Source organism: Calypte anna, chromosome 2 (assembly GCF_003957555.1).
Source record: "Calypte anna isolate BGI_N300 chromosome 2, bCalAnn1_v1.p, whole genome shotgun sequence".
NCBI lineage: Eukaryota > Metazoa > Chordata > Aves > Apodiformes > Trochilidae > Calypte > Calypte anna.
In genome coordinates this window covers 130,234,792-130,254,094 of record NC_044245.1, presented here as the reverse complement: position 1 = coordinate 130,254,094, position 19,303 = coordinate 130,234,792, and the positions used below count along the sequence as shown (strand labels likewise).

Here is a 19,303-nt window from a genome sequence, read left to right as displayed (position 1 = left end):
TTTTTCCCTTTCCCCTTTTCCCCTTTCCCTTTTCCCCTTTCCTTTTCCCCTTTTCCCCTTTTCCCCTTTCCCCTTTCCCCCTTTTCCCTCCCTTTCCCCTTTTTCCCCCTTTTCCCCCTTTTCCCCCTTTTCCCCCTTTCCCCCCTTTCCCCCTTTTCCCCTTTTCCCCCTTTTCCCCCCCTTTCCCCCTTTCCCCCCTTTCCCCCTTTCCCCCCTTTCCCCCTTTCCCCCCTTTCCCCCCTTTCCCCCTTTCCCCCCTTTCCCCCCTTTCCCCCTTCCCCCCTTTCCCCCTTCCCCCCTTTCCCCCTTTCCCCCCTTTCCCCCTTTCCCCCTTTCCCCCCTTTCCCCCCCTTTCCCCCCTTTCCCCCCTTTCCCCCCTTTTCCCCCCTCTTTTCTTTTTTAATAAAAATAAGACACATAACCAAAGGAAGATTACAGTCTGAAATAAATGCTTTGGTTGCTCTTCATGTTGTTCATAGACTCTGCTGGCTTGAGGGGGAGTGGCACTTTCCACTGTTCTGGTAGTATCTATGCGAACATACAAATGTTACTAAGTTTGTAGTTATCTCAATGCTTTCAAGGTTGTTATTGCATTTCTAGACACAAACTTATTGTCAGCCATAAGACATAGGATTTGTGTATCTATAGTATGTTTCTCTTGCCCTCTACCAACTGTATGTATCAGTGATACATCATGTCAACAGCCTGGAAAGCAGGTTGTTCCTATCTGTCATCAGTGTTGAGCAGTTTTTTCAGTTCACCTTTTCTTTAGATAAGGAATGTCTTATTTCATTTAATGAGAAACAGCAGCTGTAAAACTATTAAACTTCTTTTGGGAACAGAAGCAGGTAAAGCATCCAAGATTCCTTTTGGCTAGATTTTAGGCTGAAAATGTTCCCTTAGGAGGGAAGGAAGAGTATGTAATGTTCTTGAAATATGCTTTATTTTAGACTCTGTGTATAAAATGAGACCTTTATGGATAGTATTCCACGGAGGTAATGTTTTCCTTTATAGGGGGGAAAAAAATCATAATTCAGGATTTGAAAAAAAATACAAAATAGTGCTTTTAATTAACAAAAACAAAACCAAGAAAAGTCTCGTGGCCCAAAATATAAGACCTCTTCTTAGCAAAACCTAGAGATGTGAGGAATTTGAGGGTTTTTTGATTTTTTGTTTTGCCTGATTTGTTTGTCTATTTTAAATGTTTTGTTTGGTAGTTTTTTTGTTAGGTGGTTTCTTGTTATTGTTTAAAAATTGTTACACCCCAAAGAAGATAGTATTCTTGTGGGGTACTACTCTGCTGGATGGTACTATATATAAGTATGTGTAAATAAAAATATTTTTTTATATATATTTGTGTGTGTGTGTGTGTATTATCAAGCTACAGTGGCCTCAGAGGATCCAGCAGTGGGTTTGCTGCACATGTTGTTCTGGTGAAGTGGGCAGCCTGTGGACTATTTCTGTGTTTCCTCCTTGGAGAGGAATTCCTGTTTCCTCTGGTCAGTCTTCTCTGAAGCTTCCCAGTGCTGACCCAGTCATCTTGGTGATCCAGTGGCTGTCTGGAGCTGTGGAGCACACAGTTGTTGTTTGGTTGGTCTCTAGTGGGTGTGCAGACTGTCTGTGACAGTAAATAGAGGCCTCAGTTACTGGTTTTTTCCTCCCTGGTCTTCTCTGTACCAAAATGTGTGTTAGAATTATAACTTAGTATTACCATGTTCCTTTGTTTCTGCATTTGGGTTTATTTTAGTATGCAGTTTCTGATTTTATCACCTTATGGTAAAATCATAGAGGCCACATAGAATCACAGTGCACCTTTTTCTAGGTCAATTGGGAAATACTGAGGAAAGAAATGGTGCCAGCAGTAGTTCCATCCAGATATGTGACACTGATGTTGCGCAAGAAATACCTTCTCATTCTTCTATTACAGAAGCCTTTCACAGAGAGTTAGAAAAAATTCTTCAACAGATTAAAATGGACTATCTCAGTTGGTCAAGACAACAGAAACCTAGTCTAGCTGCCTGTTTCAGGGCTGATCAAGTTAAAGCATGTTGTTGTAGAGGCATTTGGACAATGCCCTTAACATCAGTGGGCTTGGGGCATTGACCAGCTCCCTAGAAAGCCTCTGCTAGTGTTTGGCAGCTGCCTCAGTGAAGGTGCTTCCCAGTGTCCACTCAGAACTTCCCCTGGCACAGCTTTGAATTGTCCCCATGTGTCCTGTCACTGGATACAACACCTCCCTCTCCTGCCCCCTCCTCAGGAAGCTGCAGAGAGCAATGAGATTGCCCCTCAGCCTTGTCTCCAAGCTAGGTGAGCCCAAAGTCCTCAGCCATTCCTCACAGCCCTTTCACAGTCTTTGTTGCCCTTCTCTGCTTGCATTCAGGGACCTTTACATCTTTCTTAAATGATGAGGCATGAGCACACAGAGCTCGAGGTGAGGCCACACCAGTGCTGAATGCAGCAGGATAATTGCCTCTTGGCCAGCTGGTTCTGCTGTGTTTGATTTCCCCAGGATGGGGTTTGGCCCATGGCTGTCAGAGCACACAGCTGACTCACCTTGTGTCTTCTGTCAACCAGCACTTCCAGATCCTTTTCTGCAGGCCTGCTCTCCAACCACTCCTCTTCCCATTTATTCTTGTGCCTGGCAATACTCCATTGCAGATGCAAAGTCCAACATTTTTAACTTGTCATCCCGTTAATCATTGTCCAATGCTCCAGTCTATCTAGAACCCTTTGCAAAGCCTCCTGTTCCTCAAGAAGGTCAACTATTCTCTGTTTGGTTATCATCAGCAAACTTGTTATGATGCCTTCAACTCCAGCATTCAGATCACTGATAAAGACATTTAACAGGGCTGGCCCTAGAACTGAACCCTGAGGAGTACCACCAGTGGTACTCCTGGTACATCTGGTCACCAGCCAGATGTAGCCCCATTTGCTACAACCCTTTGAGCCGTGCCCTGCAGCCAGTTCTTCACCCAGAGCATCATGAACCTGCTTATCCCACAGTGAGACTGAGCAAACTTCCAAGCAGTGGGAATATTTGCATGGTTGGGGGAAGTTAGTGTTTTTGCTTGGAGGTGATGTGCCACTTCTTTGTAGCAGCCTCTTCTGTCAAAGGAAAACAGGAAAACACCTTTTTCTCTCTGCTTGGAGCAAGTTAGTTAAGAAACGGGGAAGAGAATAAAATCCTTGATGTCATCTTGTACGTAGGAAATAACTAAAGCTTGATATGTGATGGGAATCTAGTTTTTGGGCTGCTATTTTTAAAAAATAGAAATGCGTATGATGAAAAATTCAAATATCCTCAACTTAACTCTAGTCTTTGGTTGAATTCCAGTATGGAAATTAATGGGCAAGACAGTGTTGGCTATCACTCACTCTGCATCTCTGTTTCCTGAAATATTCAGGTGCCTTACATTATAAATATGCATCTGCATAGTTACTAGAGAACCCTTAGCTTTTGGTAATATCTTGAGTTGTTTAAGCACAGTGATTCAGTTTCTGGTGGTGATCTAAATGGATTCAAAACACAGACGAAAACCTTTTAATTTCTTTTAATTAAACTATATTAGGTTTGTGCATGACCTTATTGCATGTGTGGAAAATACAAGGTAGAGAAAGCAATTTTTGAGTACTGTAAACATGTTACCATGCTTTACTGAAGAATTTGTTACACCTTTGTTTAATTGTCACCTTGAGTTATGGAAATCTTTACACATGGGTATGTACACACTCACACAAACAAACCATCCCCCTCTTAGAGAGCAGGGGAGTGAAGGTGCTGTTCTCAGCAGTGCTTAAGTGTAACAAAGATGTTACTTGACCACAGGGAAATTTCAGGCTCCTTAAGATGAGAAGGGTGTAATCAACAGAAAAAGCTGACAGAAAGAAACGTTGTGCCAGATGGCGAGGAGAAGAGGTGGTAGTACCATCTATGACAGGTCATCAGAGTGCTGTGATCTTTCAGAACCAAAAGTGATGGATGGTGACACTAATCTACCTTTTTTCATCTTTCTTCCAAATACAGGACATCTCTGTGAAGAATTTTCTGGAAGTGGATATGTGTGAATTTTCTGCGTGAAGATTCTCAACCTGGATTACATAATATGATGTCTGTATCCTCTGACTTTGTTATTTTGATCCTTAAAAATGAATAGGGTTGTATATGAAATTTGATCCATTTCTCATGAGTGACCTAGACATGAGTTTACATCGGCAAATGGGCTCTGATCGGGACCTCCAGTCTTCTGCTTCCTCTGTGAGCTTGCCATCGGTTAAAAAGGCACCAAAGAAAAGAAGGATTTCACTGGGCTCTCTTTTTCGGAGAAAAAAAGACACAAAACGCAAGTCTAGGGATTTAAATGGAGGTGTTGATGGAATTGCAAGCATTGAAAGTATTCATTCAGAAATGTGTACAGACAAGAACTCTGTTTTCTCCACATGCACCTCTTCCGATAATGGAACAACCTCTATTGGCAAACCAGGTGGAGATTTCATGGAATGCCCCTTGTGCCTTTTGCGGCACTCCAAGGACAGGTTCCCGGAGATAATGACTTGTCACCATAGGTCTTGTGTGGATTGCTTACGTCAGTATCTCCGGATAGAAATCTCCGAGAGCAGAGTTAATATTAGCTGTCCAGAATGCTCAGAACGATTTAATCCTCATGATATTCGTTTGATACTGAATGATGACATCTTGATGGAAAAATACGAAGAGTTTATGCTTAGGCGATGGCTCGTTGCAGATCCTGATTGTAGGTGGTGCCCTGCTCCAGATTGTGGGTATGTATTTTTTTCCCCAGTATCTGTAGAGAAGTGACAGCATACGTAGGTAGCAGCATCATGCTTTTTGAAAAGGTAATTGCTTTACTTCAGTGTTTTATGTGCTGTATGAGTAGGTACCAGGTGAAATATCTTTAAAAATCAAAACAAATTAAATGAAGTTATATGAAAACCAAATAACATCAACCCACAACCCACAACCCACCTTCCAAAATAAAACCCTTCCTCAAGTAGGATTTTTTTTTTTCTTCACAGAAGAAATTTCAGCAATTTTGGGCAGCCTTTTGGTAGGTGGTTGCTATACATCTACAGCAGGCAAAAAGTCTATTTAGTCTATTTAACAGCTTAGTCTATTTGTTAAAACACATTGTCATTAGTCACAGTTAAAAAAAAACCAACAAAATACCTAAAGTTTTCTTTCAATAAAGAGGCCTCTCTAGCTTCAGATATCTTCCATCTATGGCTGGTTGAGACACCACTTGTTGCCTGTCAGCAGGATTCTGATTTAAGATAATAATCAGTTTGTTCCTGCTTATTATTATCTGAGGAACGTAATGTTTTAACATTGCTTTAATACTTAGAGTTCTGAAACCATTCTGAATTCTGACATGAGTAGGCTAAATACTACTGAGCAGCTCATTATGCTTTTCTGCTGTCAGTGTCTCAATGCCATTTTTCAGCAAGTTGCTTTTTTAGAGATTGTTTGCATTATAATAATATCTCAAGCTTACAGCCCTGGCTGCAATCCAGATGTGCAGTGCACTCTAAAAAGTCATAGATGACATCTCTGTTTCAAAGCCTCACAGATGAGCATTAAGTAGAAAGAGAAAAACAAAGCCTAGGACTGACTGTTAGGTAGATTAAATACTCCAATATTAATGTTCTGGTGCTTAGTGTTTTGGAGGTTTTCAAATTTAAACAATATGCCAAGAAACATATTTGAAATGCAGCTTTGCTTTCATACTTTAAGTGAAGTAGAATTTGCTGCTGTGGGTCAAAAGCAGGGAGTGGAAAGGCCATACCTTCTCAGGTCCTGTTCTTCAAAGTGGATGGTATTGCTGTGGTATAGTTTAAACAGAGTAGAAAAAATTACTTAAGAGATGGATTGGTTACATGAGCTTATAACAAAGTCTTGTGGACAAAACCAGTATAATTTGCTCTAAATGTTTTGATAACTGCAAAAGAAAACAACCACTAGAAAGCATCATTTGATAGAAAGGATGCATTGCTTAGGTTTTCCTGAGTTTTGGCATTGTGGACAAACTCTTTACTTTAGGTGAGGTGAAGTGTGCAAGAACTATTAAACCATATTTCAGTGAGTCAGGTAGTCTGCCTACTTAAGTACTAAAAATGTAGGGTGAATTTACTGGAGACTTTTCATCTTGTTTAAGTTTTGTACCTCAGTTCTCTCATTTGTTGCAAAAAAAAAAAAAAAAAAAGTCTTAAGTATCTTTAAATCATAAGAAAATGTAATGGTAATTGTTCCAGGTAATACCAAGTAATATTAAAAATTGGGTCTTTAGAGCAAAGTTAAAGTTCCTTGCAATCTTGTGGGACCATCATTGCACCAAAACCACCTACTGCATATTCCTTACTCTGAGGAATACTGTGGAAAAAAGTATATTGCCAGACAGCTAAACTGTGCAATGTTTTTGTGTGAGAGATCATTCTTTATGGTGTTTGTCCTAAGAAAGCAGTAACTCATGTCATCTCTTTTTTTGTCTTTCTCACACTTCTGGTTGCTTTGGAAACCTTAAGCACCTTCAAATACCTTGAGCAGGTGGGATCGAGCTTTCATCACACGTTAATCATAGAATCAGAATGGTAGAATGGCTGGGGTTGGAAGGGACATCAAAGATCATCTACATGGGCAGGGACACCTTCTGTTAGACCAGGTTGCTCAAGACCCCATCCATCAGTTTGGACACTGAGCCACTGATCACAACTCTTTGGGTGCAACCAGCCAGCCAGTTCCTTATCCAATGAGTGGTCCATCCATCAAATCCATATCATTCCAGTTTAGAGATCAGAATGTCATGCAGGACAGTGTCAATTGCTTTGCACAGGTCCAGGTAGATGATGTCTGTTGCTCTCCCTTTGTCCACTGAGACTGTAACCCCATCATAAAAGGCCACCAAATTAGTCAGGCAGGACTTGCCCCTAGTGAAGCTGTGTTGGCTGTCACCAGTCATCCCTTTGTTATCTGCTTGCCTTATCAGAGCCTTCAGGAGGATCTGCTCCATGATATTGCCAGGCACAGCAGTGAGACTGACTGGCCTGTAATTCCCTGGGTCATTTTTTTTTCCATTTTTGAAATTGAGGGTTATGTTTCCCATTTTCCAGTCAGCAGGAGCTTCCCCAGACTGCCATGATTTTTCAGATATGATGGACAGTGGCTTTGCAACTTCATCCACCAGTTCTTTCAGGAACTGTGGGTGAATCCCATCAGGTCCCATGGATTTGTTCACCTTCATGTTCTTTAGGTTGTCACAAATCTGCATTTCATCTACAATGAGAGGATCTTCCTTTTCCCAGTCCCTGCCTCTGGCCTCTGTAGCATGGAGGGTGTGACCAAAGTCCTTGCTGGTGAAGACAGAGGCAAAATAGTCACTGAGTATCTTGCCTTATCTACATCTTGGGTGACCAGCTCTCCCATTTCCTCCTGGAGTGGGCCCACATGGTCTTCTCTTACCATTGACATACCTAAAAAAAGTTTTTCTGTTGTCCATAACCCCCCTTGCCAGATCCAGTTCTCTGCTTTTGCTTTCCTAACCTGATCAAAGAATTTTTGAGGAAAAATCATAATGCTTAAGTAAAAAACAGTCAGTAATGTCTCCAGCAAGCACAATACCAGCATATGAATGCTACAGTTACCTGTTTTTTTTAAATTTTGCCTCCCAGGCAGCCACCACAGCACTGCCTGGCAGGTGGATATGTGCTTAGCTGGGAGCCTGCTTCAGCACTGGTCTCTCACCTCACTGTTAGCTGGGGAAGCTGGGAGAAGGCACTCAGACGTGGAAGTAGAAGTGAGAAGCAATGTAGGATGTAATTAGATGGATTAATATTATTTTGGAGTATAGAAGGAGGATGGAGGAAAGAATTGTACAGATGTGAGGTTTAGGGAAGCAAGTACTATTCAGACTGAACAGCCTGTGCTAACAAGCATTGCTTAATCAGCAGGTTAAATAATCTTGTGGTACAGCAGTAGCTTAATTTTTTAATTGCTTTGGCAGCTCTAATAAACTTGTGCAATTCCAATTGAAATTATTTTTTTTTATCAGATTTTGATACATAGTGCTGGCTGAATGCATTAGGGTCATGATGGGACCTGACCTGATATTAGCATGGATCAAATATTTCATTAAGTAGCTGGATGGAATGTGATTTACTGTATTTGTTACTAAGCCCAAACTAGGAGAGGTACAGTAATTTCAGAGGCTAGCATTATTTCCCATTAGAAGTGCTGTAATAAATAGGAAATGGGTGCAATGTAGAACATTCTGGTAGGAAAAATTTACTGCACTGATAGACAAAAGGAAGAACTGAGCTGATGGTGCATGTCAGAGCTACTGTTGTCAGTGTTGATGAAACATCCTGTGTAATATTCTTTCAGGGACTGGGCATCAAACGTGGAAAAAGGATCCCAACTAGATGAAGAGCAAATACTTACAAAAACTTTGCTCACTAAAAAAAAAGTGGTAGGAAAAAAAAGGAGGCAGCCTAAGTTATTCTGTCCTGATGGCTTTTTTCCTGCACCATGGGCCCCTGGGGTTTTTTAAACATAACAATTTAAGTTTGTGTTATAAACAACAAAGAATAATTTGGAAGTAAATATCTCTTTCTCAGCTTCTTTCTATTGGAGAATAAAATGGTCTGTTTTACCTACTCTGTTGGGCTAAAAACAAGACCTAGAAATGTCAAAAACAGAATCAAAGAGATCTTGAAACAAAGTTAACCACAATATGTGTATTACTGTTCCTATTGTTTCCAACAACAGAACTGTGTATTAGTTTGGAGGAGAACCTCTGCAGTAGACATGCCCTGGACAGCCTTCCTGGGAGCTGTCAGGTCACCAGCACTAAAGCAGTCTCATGCCAGAAAGGGCCCATAGCACTGGCATCAGGGTGGTTCTGACCCTGGGCTAATTCATTCTTGGGGTTTTTTTATTGCAAGCTCGAATACATCCTGGTTGTTGTTGTTACTTGGAATACTGTGAAAGTCTTTGGAGAAGCTGTGACCTAACTGCAGTGACTTGGTATGGGACACTGCCACATAGGTGATTTCTCTGGGGCAAAAGAGCATAGATAAGGAAATGTCTTGGGTTTTCTTCCAGGCTAAATTTTTGAGATTGTTTCTTCATGGCAGTTTTCCAATGTCATTTCAGCAAGCCATAGTAAATCAGTATTCTGAAGGTGTTCTGTCTTTTCCTCTGTCTGAATTATTTAATGGTTTTGTTCCAAGACTGTATTGCTGACATTATTAGAAGAGAGCACTGATTCCTAGATGTTCTTATCTTTGTCAAGCAACAGGCAGATTGGGCAACAGCATGCAAATTATGAATTTCTCTTCCCACTGTACACCCTTTTGTCAATTATTTGCTCTTTGCCTCTAATTTTTATTTTAAATGTTATCACTTATAGTTTGGTTGTGTGTCCCTTCTTTCAGCCTAACAAGAACTTCTGATTTTCACATCACCTGTAAAATGAATGTATAATGCTGAAATTAAACCTGTAATCTTGTACAGTTTGAGCTGAGGTTTGCTCTGCTCTAAGAAGTTACTTTCTAAAGATACACTGACAAAGGAGTCCCAAATGGGGAGAGCTCTCAGGGATGCACCTGTTGCTTACTAGCAGTGGTAGGCAGGGCATAGATTGATAGTTATCGTGTGAATTTTAAAATGCAGACCTGATGGAGGAGTCAATTTGTGGCAACAACTGTGTCATTTTATAGAATTGTTCATGCTTTGTTACATTTTCTTGTAATCAGACACTGTTTTGGAAGTCGCAGTGGTTTTGGAGCTTTTTTGCTATATAATATTATCATAAGAAAGGTAGCAATGAGGTCCTGAACTCTTACCAATTTTGCATTTACTGTTTGAAATGTATTTCTTTAAAGCCTCAAAAAATAAATTGGCTTAATAATTGAGAAATCCAAGTCCTTACCTAGAAAATAATTGCTTTTTTGTTTTGACATTTTGAAATAGAAATAGTAAATAAACATTTATTAAAAAAGCTAATGATACTCTTGATAAAAGGCAACCAGTAAAATACCAAAATGCCATGCAGTACCAAGTCAGATGCTTTACAGTAAAGGATTACACTACAGATTACTTAGCAGGGATCCTCCCAGGTTATAGAAAGTATCAATCCTAGACATGCCCATAGTGACTGGGACATTTTTGAAACTATGACTTAATCTAGTTGCTTAAATGGGGTTTTTTTGTTTTACCGTTCCGATCTTCAAATTGGTTGCTTTGTGACTGTAAACCTTACATACTACATTCAGCCTTAGATTCATTGTATTTCAGTACTGTATGAAGTTAAGAAGAAGAGGGAGAGCAAAGTGTTGCACTGATTGTGGTATTTCTAATAGTAGTCAGTCTCATGAACTGTAGTTCAGTCTTACGCAATAGCAACAGAATTGTTGAAGGAGGTGGTAAGTAACCTGTGCTGGCAATGTCAGCTGCTGATGTCCACTGCCTTTGTACCCGCTTTAGTTGCTCCGTCTGCTTTGGTTTACAGATAGGATTGTTTTTATTAACAAAATTCTCTCTTGCTTCTCTCAATCATTCAAGATACGCTGTGATTGCTTTTGGATGTGCCAGCTGTCCCAAACTTACGTGTGGACGGGAAGGCTGTGGAACTGAGTTTTGCTACCACTGTAAGCAGATTTGGCATCCCAACCAGACCTGTGATGCTGCTCGCCAAGAGAGAGCTCAAAGTCTGCGCCTGAGAACAATTCGTTCTTCATCTATTAGCTACAGCCAGGAGTCTGGAGCAGCAGGTATTTGTGATTAGGATACTGTGTCTGGAAAAGATCTTTTCAAGACATTTGCACAATTAGCTCTAACAAGGAAAGAACTGAGTAGTAACTTGGTAGATACTAGCTGCTCTGTGTTTCAGGAACATAAGATATACAATTTAGAGACTGAGTTCAATTTTAGATGTTACAATTATAAGTACTCTGTGACCAGAGCACCTGACACCAATCTTAGCAGCTTGTCAGCATTTTAAATTCTTACTTTGTGGCTGAAGCTGTTGACTTTCTGAAGTCAAAGGCAATTGCTGCAAAGCATTCTCTGTTAGGCATGCTGACTTCATTAGTGGTATCACATATGTACCAAGAACACTTATTTTCTCCACTCTATGTGAGGTTTCACAGGCTGCTAGTAATACAATTAAGGGGCTGTTAAAACTCAAAGCCACTGATTTTTCTGCTTTCAAATTAGACTTAGTCTGATGCCAGCTCTGATGTTTGACATCTGTGTTAGTACTAATTCTTGTTTTTCAATAAAATAACTCATCTGTCTTGTCTACCTGAAAGCAAACAATTCCATATATTAAAATTGAGCTTTTTTTGGTAACCTCTGAAAAAAAAAGGACAGACTATCCAGACTGGTATTTTGCAGAACAAGAGTCCATTTTGCTATTCAAAAGAACCGGCTCTGGATTACACCAAACTATGATCTGTTTGGGAGCTTTTGTGTCTGTCTGACAAAACAAGGTAGATATTTGGGGGAAATCCCACTTGTACCTTGAAGGTAGCTAGAGCTGTTCTCCAATCTAGCCCTAGAATTGTGAGTCTCTAATTTGTCGTTTATTTTAACAAGGCACCTCATCTTGTCTTAAAAATTGGCATCTTGCTCTGGTTTTCAAATATATTTTAGAATATCTTCAAGTAAATTAGCATGCCGGCATCTTTATATTCTTTTTCAGTCCTAGCATGAACAGCAGTAGCTCTGCCATACCTGTGGTCTGAGAACTTGCTCAGTTTAGTGTGCATCTGTTCCCATGTCAGCTGCTCGCTGTCTCTGTGCACTGGGGTTGGTACAGGTACTGGGTTTTGTTGGTTCTGCACCTCTTTGGATGTTCTTTATACCAAGTACAATCCCCCTCATTCCATTTGGCCTATGTAGTAACACAGCCCATAAACTTGACTTCTGCACTAGGAGTTGCAAGCTCTTTCTGCTGCTGGTGAGTAAATGGGTTGTCCCAAAGTGCAGATGCTAACCAGGACTGTGTAGGAATGAAGATCACAAGAGTGGTTGTGTCAGTATACAAGTGCTTCACTGTTGCTCAGTGATCCCTTGTTTGTTTCAGTATTTGACTTGGGAACAAGAACCTCCACAGTTGTTTTCCTGCTACAATATTTTCCTTCCAGAGAATAGTAGGGCTGTGAAAAGGATTCATGAGGAGGCTGTTGATACCAAAGAAATGCTCTTAATGTGGAAGGTGAGATAGATAAGAAATAATAACAGAGTGCAGACTGAATATTCAAGTAAAATATTCATAACTGCATAAAATTTGAAGGAGGATTATATTTAAAGACACCATATTTTCAGTCATGTATACATATCCATATTTAATGTCCTACTCTAATATATATTGTATTGAGCTTAGAAAGCCCTTGAACAGAGTGTGTGCGTTAACTATTCAGTTTCTTGAATGTGATTTAATGTGCCTTGTTTTCATTAGTTTTACTCATTTTGCAAATACAAATTACTTTCAAGTCATTGCCAAATCAAGATTTGTAAAGCAAAATTATAAATTTCTTCAATTTTTCCAATAATGGTTCAATGAGTTTTCCCAAGTGTATGTATTTTGATTAAATATGCTTGTCTGAAGAACTGATATCTTAATATTCATTTTTAAACAGCTGATGACATAAAGCCATGCCCACGCTGTGCTGCTTATATAATAAAAATGAATGATGGAAGCTGCAATCATATGACTTGTGCTGTCTGTGGCTGTGAATTCTGTTGGCTATGTATGAAAGAAATCTCAGATTTACATTATTTAAGGTACATTTAAGAACAAAAAGATTTATGTGGTTGGTAATACATTTTCTGAAGTTTAAGCATAGCTTACTTCTTGTTGGAGTATATAATCACAGTTGAAGTATCCATGTCTGAGAATTAAGTTACTTTTCTGTGCATGTATTTAAATCATTGCTTTATTTTTTTATTTTAAAATATTTTCTAAGTGTGATGCATGCAATATGTACTTACTACAACAAATGAAGTGTTTTAGGGGAACATACCCACTAGTTTTAGTGATGTCTTTATATTGCCATATTGGCTTTGTAGTAAGCAACACAAAAACTCTGATTATGTAAGTTACTTGTGAACCACAGATTGGCATGTGGTAATATGCAATATGCTTCTCTTTACGTTGCAAAATATGCTGTAAACTCTAAAGAATAAAAGTTTGAACAAGTGACAGGTGATGAGTTAGTATTGATAACATCTGGAACTGGAACTCAAGTGATTTTGTAACTAGGGAACAGTTTAGTACTGTATAGTCATGGTGATTAACATACAGTTTCTTTACTGGTTTTTTTTTTTTTTCTTTCTATTAGCCCATCAGGTTGCACGTTTTGGGGAAAGAAACCATGGAGCCGTAAGAAGAAAATCCTGTGGCAGCTTGGGACACTTGTTGGGGCTCCTGTAGGGATTGCCTTAATAGCTGGCATTGCTATTCCTGCTATGATTATTGGAATTCCTGTGTATGTGGGACGTAAGGTAAAAACACACTACAACTCCTGACATGCTTCAGGTTTTACCTTTTGCATTCTACCACTTCTGTAATACTGTGTTTAGTTGGGTATCTTTACCAGCCTTTTGAAAAACAAATTAGCTCCCCAAAAACCCAACCCAACCTGTCTATGAATTGTTTGAGGTTATTTGTTTCAGTTGTACAGGAAGGAGAAGCAGTGTTATTAAGAATGTAGTTTCTCCTAAAACAAGCATATAAATACACTGAATAATTTCCAGTTTCTGCATCTTACCAAGGAAGTTCTTGCATGCTTTTTCAAAACTGCTCTTTTTTAAAATCTGTGGTTTCTTTTGTGTTCCTTAGAAGTAAACAATATTTAGTGGAGAAGGAAGGCAATAAGGATATCCTTCTTATTTATCTTAAAAGCAGGTAGTATTATTTCCTCCCCAAAATAGAATAGCTTTTACTATAAAGTAAATGACAAATTGCAAGGAAAATTAAAGATCATTACACCTCCTGTTTGTAATTTAGGACAAAGTAGTAAGCCATCCAGATCTCTTGGAAGTGGGCTTTTAGAAATGATGAGTTGGTTCAGCAGGTGCTAAGTGTTAAGGTACATGTCCTGGATGAAATAGAATCATAGAAAGTTCGGGGTTGGAAGGGACCTCAAAAGATCATCGAGTCAAACCGCCCTGCCAGAGCAGGGTCACCTACAGCAGGTCACACAGGAACACATCCAGGTGGGTTTTGAATGTCTCCAGGGAAGGAGACTCCACAACCTCCCTGGGCAGCCTGTGCCAGGGCTCTGTCACCCTCACAGTGAAAAAATTCGTCCTAATATTTATACAAAACCTCCTATGCTCCACTGCCCCTTGTCCTATTGTTAGTGACCCCTGAGAAAAGCTTTAGTCCCTCCTCATAGCACTCACCCCTTACATATTTATGAACATTAATAAGTTAACCCCTCAGCCTCCCCTTCTCCAAGCTGAAGAGCTCCAGCTCCCTCAGCCTTTCCTCATAAGGGAGATGTTCCACTCCCTTAACCATCTTTGTGGCTCTGCACTGGACTCTTTCAAGCAGTTCCTGGTCCTTCTGGAACTGAGGGGCCCAGAACTGGACACAATATTCCAGATGTGGCCTCAGCAGGGCAGAGTAGAGGGGGAGGAGAACCTCTTTCCACCTGCTGACCACCCCCTTCTAATGCACCCCAGGATGCCATTGGCCTTCTTGGCCCCAAGGGCACATTGTTGGTTGTAATTCATCAGATTTCTCCCTGCCCAACTCTCCAGCCTGTCCAGGTCCCCCTGAATGGCAGCACAGCCTTCTGGGGTGTCAGCCACTCCTCCCAGTTTTGTGTCATCAACAGACTTGCTATAGTACACTCTATTCCCTCATCCAGGTCATCAATAAATATATTGAACAGTACTGGTCCCAGTACTGACCCTTGAGGGACTCCACTGGAAACAGACTTCAAACAGACTCCATCCCAGTGACTACAACCCTCTGGCTTTATTCCTTCAACCAGCTCCTGATCCACCTCACTACCCAATCATCCACACCACACTTCTTCAGTTTAGCTCCAAGGATGCTGTGGGAGATGGTGTCAAATGCCTTCCTGAAATCAAGATAAAATAGCCAGATTTGCTTTTCTGCTTTTATCAGTGTGGATTATCACAGTGACTGGCACAGACATACAATTCTATGTTTATTGGAGGGGAACACAAGTGGTGGCTGCTAGACAAAAAGCCCAGGGATGCAGCTTTTCCACTGTTCTTTTTCATCTCTTTCTTTCAAGCAAGCACACCTCTTTTCTGGTGCAGTTTTTTTGTTTGTTTTTTTTTTTGACACTTCTGTTTTGTCTTCCTCCCATACAGTCATTGGAACCTCATAAGTGGTAAAATGAAGAAGGCAACAGTTACCTTGCTTCAAATTAATACTGCATGTTCTGTATGTTCTGCTTGTCTCATTAGATAGATACCCATCACTGAGCACCTGTCTTGTATTAATGGTAAAGTCTCAAAGTTAGCCTCAGGTCAGCCTTATGAGAATTTCCATTGTACCCCACTGCTTGATGGTTGTTTCTCTGTGACTCTCATTGTATGTTTACACTTTTCTTCAAAATATCTGATGATGGAGATTCCACAGGCTCTCCAAACCTAATTTTCTCAGTAAAACCGCTTCTTCTAACAATTCTGTAAATGCTTTTCATACACTGAGTTCCTATTGCTCTATCTTCACCTGACATAAAGAATCTTTTTGCTTTGCAGTATCCCATTACATATTCTATGATATTTTTAAAGTCCACTTTTCATCCTTACCTCTATGCAAACTTAGCACTTGCAATTTTCTTGACAAACTGTCAATAAACCCACACCGGGTTAGGCCTCTGATTCTCATCTCCTCAATTTCCTTCCAGTTCTTCAAAGTGCCTTTGGTTTTGTCCAGTTTGAATACAACAGGGAAGCTGAAGTGTTGTTTTACTGAATTAGATGAAGGGGTGATCATGTGCATATATAATGCTAGTTACCTTTTTCTTAATAAAATGCTGTTTCTATTTTGTGTTCTCTAAAATGCATATCCTTCCCTTCTGTACTGGTAATTTAGGCAGTTGGTTTCTTCTAAGGGTAATCTTGAACTGATTACCATTGTGCTGCATCTTAGTAATTTCAGGCCATTTTTTCAACTTCTCAAGGGTTGGATGAGTTCTGGCATTCTTGCAATAACTGCAAGGTGTATTCTTCTGTAATTCAACACACACGTTCTTTTTCTTCTTCTGTCTTCCAGGTTAATTGAAAATGTTGAATGCTCTTGTGTCCAGGGAGTATCTCCTGGAAAATGTATAGAATGAAGTGTTTCAATTAGGGAGTAAAGGAAAGTAATGACAGCTCAGATGTTTGCTGAGCCAGTCACCTGGCTCACAGTTGATCTTTAGTGACAACTGACGGGAAAAAAATTGAACGTCTCCAGTTTCATCTGCTGTCTATCTTTCTTTTCTGATAATAGCAAATTTTGAACCATTTTGGTCTTCCTCTTGCTAGCACTGTAGTTGTAGAAAAATTTCTTGTTAACTTTTATGCCCCTTCCATTTTGTCATCTCAGTTTTAACCTTTCTTATTTTGTCCTGACACCCTCATGCTGTTCCTTTATACCCATTCATAGTAATCTGACCTACTTTCTATTTTTTAATGCTGCCACTGCTTCGATGCGTGAAGCTTCGTGTTCTTTTACAACTTTCTGTCTGTCTTCTGCATTGGAAGAGTTTGTACTTGTGCTTTGATAAAAGTTTCCTTAAGGAAGTGCTAGTCCTTTCTTTTTATAGAAACAAGGCCTGTAACTTACAAGTTCTCTGCATTTATTGAAACTGTTTTATTTCTGTCCCTGCATTTTTATTCGGATATTCTTTACTTGGTATTCTGAAGTCTTTCATAGTAATTCCTACTGATGTAATCTCCTAGCTTCATGTTTCATCTAGTTTCTCCTGTATAACCATTTCCTTCCATTCCTTGTTGTTGCTTTACATTTAAGGATTGCAATAGCCTTTATAGATATCTTTGTTGTATGCCTTTTCTTTCAGTAGTTAAGATTGCCCGTAACAGTAAAATTCAGTGGCTGATATGATCCTGCTGATTGCTTACATAGTCCATGGAACCTGGTGTGCCTGTGGTTGTAATTCTTACACACCCAGACTGTGAGAGTTTTCATGGTCAGTTTTTCCTTTGTTATCCAGAGGTGTGTTCTACATTCAGGTGCTCACTTGCTCTGTGTTGCTCTTTGTATAATATACCTCAGAGCAAGTAAATACATTCTCTCTATATGAAATGCTGTGTCTTCTCTGCCCTTCCCTAGCTTGTCTTTCCTGAACAAATACTTCTAAATTTATTCCAAAATGAGAACTGCCCTACCAAGTCTCTAACTGAAATTGTAATTTAGAAAACATGTTTATGAAAATTTGCAGCTCAATTTGGAATTATTTTTGCAGTAGCATATTGCTATTAGAACATTGTGATTATCTTCTTGGTGCTTTTGTGTTCCTCCTTAGATGTAGTGAGGATTAACTTAGTCTTATGACAACTATTAAGATAGTGAACTAGTATGATGACAGATGAAGTGCATATCCCTGAAAAGCCATGGTCCTAGAGAGAGTAAGTGAAACACCCAAAAATGGGAAATCTCTGTAAAACAGAGATGTAAGGTGGAGTAATAACTAAACAAACAAGTAAAGCTGTTCAGTTACTTAGGTTTTTTAACCTTGATGGTGAAACTGTAGTATTAGTTGCTGGATGGGAGGACTTCTAACTTTTAGGAAGTTGTCTAAAATTAAGAAATTAATGTTTGCTTTTCTTTGAGATAAGGAATAAATTCTGACATAGAATGTGGTCTTTCTGGAAGAGAACAGAGTACAGATTCCAAACTGGTTTATGTCAGTTCTTCCTTCCTTGCAATAATGTATTATTGATGGTGATAATACTCTAAAGACCCTTTCTTTTTTCCTCCTAAGATTCACAATCGATATGAAGGCAAAGACATTTCAAAGCACAAGCGAAACTTGGCTATAGCAGGTGGTGTCACCTTATCTGTGATTGTTTCTCCAGTTGTAGCTGCAGTCACTGTAGGTAAGTAAAATATTACTTCTATTACTTCAGTGTATTGGCAGCACCTTGCCACCAGAACTCTACAATCACTCAATGAATAAAATTCCTGAGAAAGGTCTTATAGTTTCCTTTTACAGGTGAAGTAAATGAGACAGTGTGGAGTCTGAGGTTATATATGCATTTAATGGGTCAGAACAGAGAATACAGTGCTTAAAAAATGGTGCATTAAAACAAAGAATTAATTTTTCTTTTTTATCTTGCAAATTGAAATTTTCACATTGTCATATCTGGCTTTGAAAACAAGTACTTAAAGCTTTTTTTAAATGACTGACTAAGAAAAAACTGTTGCCACAGAGTCTGTTCATATTTGAGTACCAAACTTCTCTCAACACAAAAGAAAAATTGTCTCTTACACTTAACATGGAAGTAGTTGACAAAGTATTTGTTATGCTTTAGGAGTCAGTCTGAATTCTATCACCTTCTTTTTCAAAAAGATTGCTGAGGATAGCATTTGAGGAAAATATGGCAGTACATTACAAAATACTTACCATCTTACCATGTAATTCCAAGATCACTGTAAGCAAAGCCTGATTTTTTTTCAAATGGAGTGAACTTGCCCAGCACTGCCTTGCTTCTACTGTGTTGCAGGGCAAGCATCTTTCCAGCTGCACAGTAAGCTGCCATGGATAACTGATTCGTGTTAAGACTTACCACTTAGTTTTAAGCTGGATCAGTCCCCTGATCCAATTCATCATGCAGTTATGGATTCAGTGTTTCCCCCTTGTGCCAGAAGGAATGCTTAGAGAGGAATGAGTGGCCTCAAGAAGACAGGGCCTCTTTTAGCAAGTGATGGTTTAAATTGGACATGAAATTGTTTGTTAAGGATGGTGAATCACTGTGCCAGTGCAGCTGTGTCAGTCATAAAACTCTCCCTGCTGTCTGTTGGCACTGCACTCTTCTCATGTAGCTGTGGTGTCACAGATCCCTTCTAGACAAGTAGTGAGACACAGAGTCTTCTAGATGTGTTTACAGATCTGCTTTACCTCAATCTATTAAGCTGTTTCATATTCCTGACCAGAGATAAAACTTAGCTTTTTTGGAAAAGCAGTTGGGTTTTATTTTGTGGAGTTCTTGACTCTTGCCCCATGCCATTAACACATGGCTACCAGTCTCAGGACATAAAGAATTACAAAATAATGGTCTTGAGAATATGGATTT

The 19,303-nt window shown here is 39.6% G+C and overlaps 1 protein-coding gene across 1 annotated transcript in view; it reads left to right on the top strand.

Moving 5' to 3' along the window:
- RNF19A (ring finger protein 19A, RBR E3 ubiquitin protein ligase) overlaps positions 1-19,303 on the top strand; it is a 60,763-nt gene that overhangs the window by 35,572 nt on the left and 5,888 nt on the right. Inside the window, exons 2-6 of the mRNA XM_030445414.1 lie at positions 4,025-4,779; positions 10,574-10,782; positions 12,655-12,799; positions 13,357-13,519; positions 17,992-18,106. Coding sequence (XP_030301274.1) covers positions 4,163-4,779; positions 10,574-10,782; positions 12,655-12,799; positions 13,357-13,519; positions 17,992-18,106 — 1,249 coding nt within the window. The 5' untranslated portion in view covers positions 4,025-4,162. The remainder of the gene's footprint in view (positions 1-4,024; positions 4,780-10,573; positions 10,783-12,654; positions 12,800-13,356; positions 13,520-17,991; positions 18,107-19,303) is intronic.